A 12,356-nucleotide genomic window follows, 5' to 3' on the forward strand; every position below is an offset into this window, starting at 1 on the left:
CATCGCTATGTACATTTATATCTATCAATCCTGTACATCGGGCCTCTGATCTAGATTGCAGCAGCTGATAGGTTCATGTTTATACTGCCTGCTGACTGCATTCCTATTCTCTTTTGGCACTCACTACCCCCCAGCACTGCCATTATGACAGCAGTTACCCTATTTCAATAAGTGGAAGGTGAAAGAATCTTAAAATACAAATCAAAGCTATTTTAAAAACAGAAAATGGTAGAAAAACTCAGGTCTGGCAGCATCTGTGGAGAGCCGAACAGTTAACATTTTGAGTCTATATGACTTCAGAGCTGAACAGAGGTAAAGATGTGATGGATTTTATACTATTGAAGGGTGGGGAGCAAAGTAAGCCAGGAAAGAGAAATTTTACAAAGATGTCATGGACACAAGACAAAGGGAGTGTTAATAGTGCTAAAGACTAAGGAAGGTGCTAATAGTGGCATAAAGGCAAGGTAGCAAAATGTGTTAATAGCAGAAAACAAAACCTAAGTTACAGATGGCTCTACTTTGGGGGAGGAGGTTGGGGAAAAAAATTAAAGATGAAAACGGAAGAGAGTGCTCATGGTCTGTAGTTGTTGAACTCAACATTAAGTTCAGAAGGTGCCATCTGTAACTTGTTTTTATGTTTTGCTTTCACAGAGCACTGACCCTTGTTCTGCTGTTAACACAATCTGCTATCTTACCTTTATGCCACTATTAGCACCACCTTTAGTCTTTAACACAATCAATGTCACTCCCTTTGTCTAGTGTTCATGAAATGTTTGTCAAACATATCCTGAGCTCCACCAACCCCCTTTCTTCAACAGTATAAAACCCATCACATTTCTAGCTCTCTTCAGCTCTGGTGTCATATCTGCTTCTCTCTCCACATACTGTCAGACCTGAGTTTTTCCAGCATTTTGATTTATTTCAGATTTCCAGTGTCCGCAGTATTTTGCTTTTATATTTTTCAATTTAATCTTAAAACAGTTTAAAGTACAACAGATCTTAAGTACCATATTTAACTTGTGCAATGTCACCAACCACCAATTCTGCCACAGGAATCTGGATAACTTGGCCACCTCTTATTACTGTGAATTTCTGCTCTTGTTCAATTCGGTTTTGCAGACCTCTAAATTGTTTTTCTTTACTCCAGTCATTGAAAGCTGTAACTAGTACCACACAGATAACAGAAACAAGAATAGCAACTCCTTCGATCCAACCAGCTTCCGATTCACCTTCATCTTCAACACCGCCTGTTACTGCACCACATGCTGCAGAAGCAAGAACAGATTATAAAAGGGCATAAGGAATTGCATTGCATACATATTAGCTCATATGTGGACGATATTAATTGTGGCATGGTTTCACAAGTATGAAAAAAAAATCAGATCCAACTAGTCCAACTGCATTAGTATCACAAGCTCCAGACTGACATTTTAACAGCAATAGAGATTGCATGCACAAGTCAGGCTGAGTAGAAAAACACAACTGTTTTTCAGTTGACCTACATTAATTGATGATGTAGGCAAGATCAATGTTATATTTGACTGGCCTAATTAAATGAAGAACCAACTGAACCATTAAAACCTTTCTTGATAGTGATTTTGGTCAGACAGGCAGCCTAGCACATGAGCAAGGGTTTGATACACTTACTGGTTCACTTAATTCAAACTGTACATTAGCTCTGTCATTAGCTCAAGTGATGAAAAAATGCAAGAAAGAGTTTAACTGATTCTAATTAGAAGTAGGAAAAATACCAAGTCCACAGGAAGAATCACAGGATTAAGAGAAACCAATGAACTAGGCGGTAGGTTTTCAGCCGCCATGCTAATTTACAGAACTGATAAATGTGATTCTAGCAAAAACTTTAATCACAAATGTAAAGCTACCATAAAGTGGGGCATACCAATTGGGAATTTGTCAACATTTTGCACCCTCTCTTGGGAGCTCAAGTTGGGATTCTTTTATACTGTGTTGAACTTTGTTTTGTTACTTCTGTGTGCCATGTGTTTTCTCTCAGATTTATAATGTTGTGACCTCAGTGGCTTGCACATTCAAATCCATGTTAAAGCATTAAAAACAGAAAACTGCTGGAAACCTCAGGTCAAGTAGCATCATTGGAGAGAAAGAGTTAACGTTTTAGATCAATGATCTTTAATTAGTTCTATGAAATATTAACCTGAAACGTTAACTGTTCGTATCTCCACAAATGTTTCCTTTTCTGAATATTTTAACATTGTTCTTATTTCAGATTTTCAGCATCCATTGTATTTTGTTTTTGTATTGAAACTATTAATTTGTTTCTGCACAGCTACCCCAAACAACACCGTTCCTTGTGCATCCCAATTATACAGCTTCTAGCCCAGGAGCCTGCCTTAAGACCTCACATTCCATTGTGGGCTCAGACAAGCAAACTTCCAGTATTGTTTCAGCTGGTTGGCATCTATGATTAAGGCAATGGGACCATCCCATAGGGCTTGCATACTTCTGCATCCATTTATTTTAAATAATGGATGGCCAGGTTTCAAAAGTTCACATCAAGATAGACATGTTAGGTCAAGAAACTCCAGCTATTAAAATAAATTGATGGCTCCGTACTACCACTGCCAGCACCCAAGTCATTTAAAAGCATTCTTGTGGACCAGCAAATTTCTAATAATTTAGCACCTTTAACACAATAAAACATCAAGGTGCTTCTCAGAAAACAAGTTACACAGGAGCATAGAGACAAATGGCCAAAAGTTAGGTCTAAGAAGATGATTTTAAAGGAGTAAGGAAGTGGAGAGAACAGGGAGGTACAAGACCTAGGCAGCTGAAGGTATGCCACCAATGCTGGAGTGATTAAAATTAGGGACGAGCAGGAGGAAGAAATGGGTCACATCAAAACTTTGTTGTGCCATGGTATTAGTAAGCAAATGCATGCAATCTCGGGAGGAAATCTGGATATACCCATGATTTTACTTGATCCTTTAGACATGCCAGTCTTAACATGTTAACATAAGTTGAATATCTGTGGTGGCAAGTATGTTTAAAGACAAACATTCCCTTTAAAGCAGCCTTTTTAGATACTGGATAGCTCCCAAGGGCAATGATTAACTCTCTGCAATTGAGCCAGTTTACAATTTGGGAATCAGCAATGGAGCTCACATTTAACCTTTGAAACAGTGCTTGGTAAATGATTTATTTTTCTCAAACCCTGTTCTCAACCTATTGTGCAAATAGTAGCTATACACCTTATAGGGTGACAGCATTTACAGAACATGGGGTCAGTGGGAGTAGCTTATTGGTAACTGTCAATTACTTCAGATCAGGTCAGTATTTTTCAATCTCTGATTTTAGCACGTGGAACCCAAAGTACGATAAAGTTTAATAGTTCAGCTTATCCAGAGATTGTACTTGCACCATATTTCCTTCTGGACCCTGCAGAATCGAGAGGGAGATTTGTGCAGGCACTTATCTCTGAAGCAACATTTAACTTAGTGCTAGTGACATTTACTAGAAATACTTGCCTTCATTGTTTCCTCCTGGAGGTTTATAGAAAGAAAGGCCTAGCGATATTATGGCTGCAATTTCTAAAATAATTAAGGTTACATCTTGAAGTGCTTCCCATACTAATTGAAGAAAAGTTTTTGCTTTTTTGGGGGGTATAGAATTTTCTCCAAAAGCTTGATGCCTTCTGTCGAGGTCTGCAGGGTTTCCAGATAAGCCTGTGGAGAGAGAAACTTTTCAATTAGTTGCCGTTTCATACATTCTTCTACAGCAAACGCACTAAAATTTAAAGCTATAATCCTCCTTCTGAAAACTGGGGTCACCAAAATAGTCAATTCTTTATAACAATTTAAAAAGCTGTTTTCCTGATGCGTTTTCTGCGTATTGTCACATTCTGACCTTCCAGCACAACCTATATGCTTCTTGGCACTCGACAAGGTTCTGCATAAAACTTCAATTTTGGAAACAGGTTTTCGGAAGTTACTTAGCACTCTTGTTTAGAATAATAAAAGTAGCAAACAAATAGTCAAAGGGAGCGATATGAACTGAAGAGAAACAAAGCCCCTAGACCCAATGGATTTTCTCTCAAGTGACTTTATGCCAAAGTTTTAGAGAAGTGTATTAAGAAACCATGCTTAAAACAGAATCCAGAAAAGCATGAGATAAATCCCAGATTCAAACACACCTCTTTAAGAAAATCAGACCAGACACTAAATTCCACAAGTATTCTCATTGGTAAGTACTGCATTCAAACATTTATAAACCCTAAACAGTAACCCATTTTCCAGATCTGTTTCTATTCTGCACCCTCACCACCCCGCACCCACCCCCACCCCCGCCACCCCCTCCTTTTGCTCTGTACAGGACCAATTACCCTTAGCCTCAAGAATTCTAAACATCTTTGCCTACCATCAAGCTATTCATATTATTCAAAAGAAATATATTTGAAGACTACTAAAATCACGAGCCCTGATGCTATCAGAATCTGCATCAATGCGTGCTTTGGGCTTGGTAGCTGATCCATTTTCCCCAAGTTAGGGCAGAAACAGAAATGACATTCAAAAGGAGGACTGCTTCTTTGGCTGCAAAGCACAGACATCCAGTGGTCATAAAAAATACTATACAAGTTCCTCTCTTTGTTATGAGAATGGTCACCAGGTAACTTAAAGAGAAGACCCCAAACCAGTTAAGAAATAACTCACCAGTGTGGATATTGAGGAACTGTAGCAGAAATCAAAGAGCTTCTCCCAGCTCAGCACTTCATCAGCAGCAGGATCTTAACTAGCTATTATAAAGGAGAGATGTTTGTGCTACAATCTCACCAACACCTTCCTCGTCAAATCCTAAAGGAGGTTCACATTACCACCACTGGGCAATTCTAATGTTGGAGACCACCACCCAGTGAAACTTAGAAATTCACATTAATAAAGCCTGAATTCAAAAATATGATTTACACCCCTAAACATACAAACTAGACAATGCAGTTATACAAATTCAAATATAAAATAATTTTTTGTACATAAGTGCATTTCAGGATTAAGGACTGCTTTAGAAATCAAGGCATCCAGACAATAGGAGCCCACTATAACAATTCCAGCTAGGTCAAAAGAATGAACTGGATTCTGGTGAGGGTTTTTTTGTAAAGGGTAAATGGTTTTGAAACAGCCAGTGAAACTCTCATGTCGCTGTATTGAGTACTGCTGTCCATGCTGCAGGTAAGGTGTCCACAACCTTCTCATTGCTTTGCTCCAGACCTCAAGGTGTAGGTAGAGGAGAGGGTGAAGAGAGAAATTATATTTTAATTCAAATGTTAAGTAAAATCTTGTCTAATTATTCTGATTGATGGTAATGATAACAGTTTAGACCATCAACAATATTTCAATATACTGGTACTGAAGGCACAAAATTGATAGAAAGGACCATGGTGTTTTCATGTAGTATGCTAGCTATCCGATTATCAAAATTATAAAGGATATTGCTACATGTGAAATAAAAGACACAATTTAGCCTAGCCCAGCTGAATATTCATCATTGACAGACTAATAGCCTTTGGTATTTCATCTCAAATAAAGCTCTCCAGACACTATCCAAGCTTGAAAGGGACAGGGTCTAAATTGTACTCGTTCCAGTGAACACAGTACAAAAGTTTTATGTACCCATCGTGCTTCACTGAAATCCTAGTGACAACGCTGGCACACTTCATACCTTATTCCAAGAACGTTTTACTGCACAAGTGGGCTCTAGCACAAGGCAGTTAATTTATAACATTTTACAAAACCTTCCTGGTTCATGTTTTACTTCTAGAAAACAAATGCCTGGACTGAAAACGTTTTTTCAAGCAGAATGTCAAAATAGTCCTACTTTTAACCAAAGAAACAGGATTTAACCAATATATTAGTACCTTTACCCCCAAGGCAAGTGAAGAATTTACATTGTCCTTTGTTCTTGCCAAAGCCAACAGCTCCAAAGTGCTGATATACCTCTAAGAGCAGCAGATCCTACTTTAATGAACGAATTGAACAAATGGGGAATGGTAGAATAACATTTTGGGATTCTCAACTATAGGAGCATAAATACTGGAAATAAAGCTTTCAACATCTTAGTATTAACAAATCTTTAAATCTAATGGACATCATTATGCTGGAGAGCATGCTGAAGAGGAAGGTTTATACAAAGTTTGAAAGGTGCTGCAAATATGAGAGCTTATAATTGCAGCAACATTGGGGATAGATGAGGTTTACATTATATTTTGAGACTGTAGTTTTAAATTTAGGGTAAATGAAAGGGGGTCATATGTTCCAAGGTCTGCCCGATATTGAGCCTGGGTGGTTTTATTGTCAGAGTTCAAAGGAAGGCTCAGGTTGTTTTACTGAAAAGGGTGCAAGGTATTTACACTTTGTAAACTCAGCCTGCTGTTGTCTTTGAGTAGGCCAAGTCTCCCAAGGTCCCAGAAAGGTGTTGTAGGTATCAGGTTATAAACAATTATGCTTTAAACTGTCCATTTACTTCTAAGTTGAAAGGGAGTTGAAAGGGACCTGGATGCAAGGTTAATGTGTTTCCTGTTGCCATGGGGAGAGAGGACAGAGGGAGGTATTTTTGAGATCTGGTTACAAGGGTCCCCCAATATCCCAGTTGTATGGTCAGAGAGAAGAGGCTGTTTGGCTTTGCCAGCTATCACAGCCAGATGCAGGATGGAGACAGTCTCTATTTCAAGAAACACATCTTGCAGCCATCTAAAGACTCGGGAGATTCTTTCTGGCAATGGCCAGGAGGAAGAATCATCGGAATAGACTTTACTGCTGGTGGTGGATTTAAGGAATTCTAAAAACGGTGGAAAGTGCCTGGCGACAGTCACTTAAAAGTTACTGCTCAGCAAAACGGGAATACACGAAGCCACAGAAAGCTGAGAACAACAGTGGACAACTAAAGACAACTAATTTCGTGGAGAGTTTGATAGATGATAAGCATAAAAGGGGAACGTCACTTTCTGTAGTTTAAAGTATAATAAGCTGTCTACAAAGTATTAAAGTGTGTTTTTGGGGTTATTTGAAATGTAAAATCTTGTGTCAGTCCTTCAGCTAATAAATGGAAGTCAAATCCTTAACAGTTATCAATCTTTACAAAGAATGCAACAAATAGAATTGGCAGGTGAAACATAGCTGGTAGAAGCTACATTATTTAAACAAAAGATCTGGTATGGCATGTTCAATACCACATTAGACTGGAGTTAAAAATTGGCTTAATATAGGTTCAGTACTTAAATGGTGAATGTAAGTTTAAAGATGTTATTTCTATGCATTGAATAGAAAATTAAGTCAGTGCTACTCCTTGGCTGGACCATGAAATTCCAGTGATTTCATCTGTTATTTCCCACCTTTGGGCATTTTGAGAAAGGGAAGTCTTGCTTTCTAGGTTGGGCCAGAACATCTGAGTCACCTGGCAGAGAGAAATAAACCACTGTATTTTTCGAACAATTTGTATGTATGCTTTTTAAAAGACGATCAGTGTTGTCAATGACAACAGATGCTGCATACTTTGTATACAAGCATGAGTGACTTATTCTGCAGTACACCAGTGGTACTGAAGCTTCATCAAAACTATCTGGGGAATAAAAATTCTGCATGCCTGCAGGACAATTTAAACCATTAAGATACATTTTTAATGAATATACACTGATATGCATTATGTAAAATAAACTAAAATGGATCGTGCTTATCTATTCCATTCCTAGTTATCTAAAGTGCATTAGAAGGATGCTTAGATTTATGCAACTATGATGTGTGATCATACATTATCCAAGAGGAGCGTGTTGAACAAAGATTTTTTTTGACTGTGTAGGGATACATATTCCATTTACTCCCAGTAGAGGAAAGACTTGCATTTATATACTACTCAACATCCTGGGGGATACTATTGGTCAGAAACTGAACTGCACCAACCGTACAAATATTGTGGCTACCAGAGGTCAGAGGCTGGGAATTCTGCAGAGTAACTCGCCTCCTGACTCCCCAAAACCTGCCCACCATCTACAAGGCTCAAGTCAGGAGTGTGATGGAATACCTACTCACTTGACTGCAGCTCCAACAGTCAAGCAGCTTGACACCATCCAGGACAAAGCAGCCTGCTTGACTGGCACTCACTCCGCCACTGACACAGTGGCAGTGTACCATCTTAGTTGATTGAAGCCTGTACCCAAGGGGGAAAATGAATCTGCTAGAGTTCCAGCTTCATGACTACCTAGCCAGAATACGCACGTGCACATAAATGTTGGGCAATCATAGAAATTAGATCAGCAATGATATATCCCCACATGAAAACTGCCCGCTAATACTCAAAGGCTCAATAATAATGACCACTTGGGAAAATGGCAGCATTCAAAGCCATATCTCTGAAGGGAGTTAATGGCTTTGATGGAGGGGGTATTCACAAAAAGATTCATAGCTTGTACATAAAATATTAGCATAACGTAAATCTTTAATGTTGCTGTGCCAGGATTAATTTTTTTTAAATGGCAATGGGTACACAGCAGCTGTTTTCCAATTCACTGCACCAAAGCAAACAAGGAATGTATATTACCAAATTTGCAGAAGGGGGGAGTACTCTCAATTCCTCACCCAAAACGACTTAGAAGTTTGGCAGCATCTGCAGAGAGGAACACTGTTAAAGTTGAGTCCATATGACTTTTCAAGTTCTGTTGAAGAGTCATATGGACTTGAAACATTAACCGTGTTCTTCTCTGCAGATGCTGCCAGATCTGCTGAGTTTTTCCAGTTTTTTTATTTTTGTTTTGGGTTTCCAGCATCTGCAGTTTTTTGCTTTTGACTTAGAAGTTTGTTGCTCATGAGCTTTTGCTATTTGACCAAAGTTCCTTTAACGATCTACATTTTATACAGAGTCTTTCATGTCAGGATGTCTGAAATCATTTTACAGCCAAAGTCACTGCTGTAAGAGGAAATACAACAGCTAATTTTGAAACAGCAAAACACAAACAATAATGACCAGATCATTTGTTTGTGATGTTGACTGGGGCCTGGGGGGGGGGGGGGGGGGGGGGGGTAAATATTGGCCAGGGAGAAGAACTTCAATGCTCTCATTTGAAATAGTACCATGGGATCTTTTACATCCACTTGAGGGAGCAGATGTAGCCTCTGTTTAACACCTGATCTGAAAGACTTCACCTCTGACAGTGCCCCTCAGTGCCATACTGGAGTGTCAGCATTTATGTGCACTCAAGCCTTGAAGTGGGGCTGAACCCAAAACCTTCAGGCTCAGAGGCAAGTGTGCTACCAGCTGAGCCAGCTAACATAACGATTCAGTCTGACAAGCTAGCACTCAGGTGAACCTTCACACTCCTAAATGACAATCCAGTTACTAGATTGTAAAGACCATACTTGGCTGAAACTGGGTGATTAATCTCATGATACTGAGCTTTCAAACCCAACAATCAGCATTAAGAACACAAGAGACGACCAATACAGCCCAAGCCTTCTGTGACATTGAATACAATCTCTACAATTCCACTTTCTTGCCCAGTCCCCATATTCAATTCTAAAGATGTTGCTCAAATTGGAATAGCTCATGAGCAACAAACTTTTAAGTCATGCAATTGCAACACCTGCCTCTTTACCTCCTCCCTCTTCAACATCCAAGGCCCCAAACACTCCTTTCAGGTGAAGCAGTGCTTCACTTGCACCTCCTTCAATTTAGTCTACTGCATTCACTGCTCCCAGTGCTGTCTTCTCTACATTAGAGGCTAAACGCAGACAGGGTGGCTGTTTTGCAGAATACCTTCACTCAGTCCGCAAGCATGACCCAGGCCTTCCTGTCACTTGCCATTTTGACTCACCATCTTGCTCTCATGCCCGTCTTTGGCCTGCTGCAGTGTTCCAGTGAAGCCCAATGCAAACTGGAGGAACAGCACCTCATTTTCCGATTTGGCACCGTACAGCCTTCTGAATTTAACGTTGAGTTCAACAGTTTCAGATCATGAACAATCCTCCATTTTGATCCTCTTTTTAATTCCAATTTTGTTCCCCCCAACCCACACCACCACTACCACGCCCTGTCAAAAACAGGGCCATCTGTCACTTGTTCTTGTTTTGCTTTCAGAGCACTGACCCTTGTTCTGCGGTTAGCACATTCTGCTTTATCTTTACGCCATCATCAGCAACTGTCTTATTCTTTCACACTATTAACATTCCCTTTGTCTTATGTCGGTGACATTTTTGTCAAATCTGAGCTCCCACCTATTTTGCTCCACACCAACGCGCCCCCCCCCCCCCAAACCCATCACATTTCTACCTCTTTAGCTCTGAAGTCATATGAACCTGAAACATTAACTGTTTCTCTCTCCATAGATGCTGCCAGACCTCAAGTTGTTCCAGCATTTTGTTTTTATTTCAAACTTCTAAGTCATCCTGGGCGACGAATTTGGTAATATACAGTCCTTGTTTGTTTGGTGCAGCGAATTGGAAAGCAGATGTGTACCCATTGCTACGTTTTTGATTTAATGAATTTAATCAAAGCACAGCAACATTAAGATGTATGCAATGCTAATACTTTATATACAAGTTGGATCTACAAGTTGTAACTGTATATTTGTGAATCCCCCCTCCAGCAAAGCCATCAACTCTTTCAGGGAGAAGTGGTGGCGTAATGGCATTGTCACTGGACTAATATTCCAGAGACCCAGGGTAATGCTCTGGGGACCCGGGTTTGTATCCCACCATGGCAGATGGTGAAATTTGACCAATATTTGACCTGGAATTTTGACCAATATTTGACCATGAAACCATTGCCAATTGTCATAAAACCCATCTCGTTTTCCTTTAGGGATGGAAATCTGCTATCCTTACCTGGTCTAACTTCAGAACAAGGGCAATTAAGGATGGGCAATAAACGCTGGCTGGCCTAGCTAGCGACGCGCATGGACGAATATTAAAAAAATGCTGCCATTTTGCTCTTGGTCATTAGCAGAAGCATGTCTATCCTAATCTTAAGTATAGTCAACAATGGGATCTACAACACTCTGGGTAAAAGAATTCCAAAGATTCACAACCCTTTGACTAAAGAAATTTCTCATCACTAGTCCAAATGTCACCAGTCCCTTATCCTGAGACTGTGCCTGCGCTTTAGATTCCCCAGCTATGGGAAACAACCTATGTCCACACCTTTCATTCTTCTAAACTTGAGAGCATAGACCCAATTTACTCAGCCTCTCATCACAGGACAACCCTCACACTAGATTTGTCTCTGGTATCTGTGCTGTACTGCCTCCAAGGCAAGTGTATCCTTCCATAAATATGAAGGCCAAAACTGCATAGAGCACTTCAGGTATGGTCTCACTTAAGCCCTGTGCAACTGTAGCATGACTTCTTTATTCCAATCCCCTTGCAAAAAGGCCAACATGTCAATTGCCTTCCTAATTGCTTGCTACATCCACATGCTAACTTTGTGTTCCTAGTACGACCACACCAGGGTGACAACCCTCTGGCCAAAAATTTACAGGACACTTTCGTGGGGTGGAGGGAGGGGAGGGGGTGTTGCCTGAATTGTTTTAAGTCCCCAGAACACAGATTATAGAACATAGCCTAGTGCACATGCAGGAAGCTCAAACCTTTCAATTACAGGACAAAAAATGTCCCAAATGCGCACAACCCAGGACATAGGCCAACCACCCTGAATGCAGTAGGATCCCATAAAACCCGGGACAGTTGGTCACCCTGGAGCACACCCAGTTTCTGAACGTCAAAACTTATACATTTTGCACTTTTTAAAAATACCGCTTTTCTATTTTTCTTGCCCAAAGTGAATAATCTTACTTCCCTTCATTATACTTCAGCTGCCGCCTTGTTGCCCAACTCCCTTATCATGTCTATACCTCTTGGCAGCCTGTCCTCTTCACAGCTTGCATTCCCACCCAAGTTTTCTGACAGTACAAAGCTAAGTACATTACTACCTTTGTCCAAGTCATTAATATAGTTTGCAAATAGCCAAGGCCCCAGCACTGATCCTTCTAGTCACAGCCTGCCAACTTGAAGTGTCCCATTTATGACTACTCTTTGCTTCTTGTCCATTAACAAATCTTCTACTTATGCTAATGTATTACCACCAACTTCACCTAATCAAATGCCTTTTGGAAATCCAGGAATACTACATCTATTGGTTCCCCTTTGCCCTATTGGTTACTGCCGCAAAACAAATACATTTGTCAAATACCATTTCCTTTCCATAGGAACAGGGAGGATACCAATGCATGTTTGACTTAGCAGTGGTTGACTGCTAATATACCAAAGCATGTTTGACTTAGCAGTGGTTGACTGGAAATAGAAACAGACATATTACTCACTTCCTGTTTGGTGGCAGTAGTAAGA

General features: G+C 40.1%; 1 protein-coding gene across 10 annotated transcripts in view; it reads right to left on the reverse strand.

The window, feature by feature from the left end:
- The window catches only part of LOC121293223 (plasma membrane calcium-transporting ATPase 1-like), a 107,464-nt gene that overhangs the window by 63,038 nt on the left and 32,070 nt on the right, over positions 1-12,356 (reverse strand). For all 10 annotated transcript variants that reach the window (XM_041216060.1, XM_041216067.1, XM_041216069.1 and 7 more), the window contains 2 exons: positions 3,504-3,701; positions 1,008-1,265 (listed from right to left, as the gene is read on the reverse strand). In XM_041216060.1, coding sequence (XP_041071994.1) covers positions 1,008-1,265; positions 3,504-3,701 — 456 coding nt within the window. The remainder of the gene's footprint in view (positions 1-1,007; positions 1,266-3,503; positions 3,702-12,356) is intronic.

The sequence above is a fragment of the Carcharodon carcharias genome, chromosome 21 (assembly GCF_017639515.1).
Source record: "Carcharodon carcharias isolate sCarCar2 chromosome 21, sCarCar2.pri, whole genome shotgun sequence".
Taxonomy (NCBI): Eukaryota; Metazoa; Chordata; class Chondrichthyes; order Lamniformes; family Lamnidae; genus Carcharodon; species Carcharodon carcharias.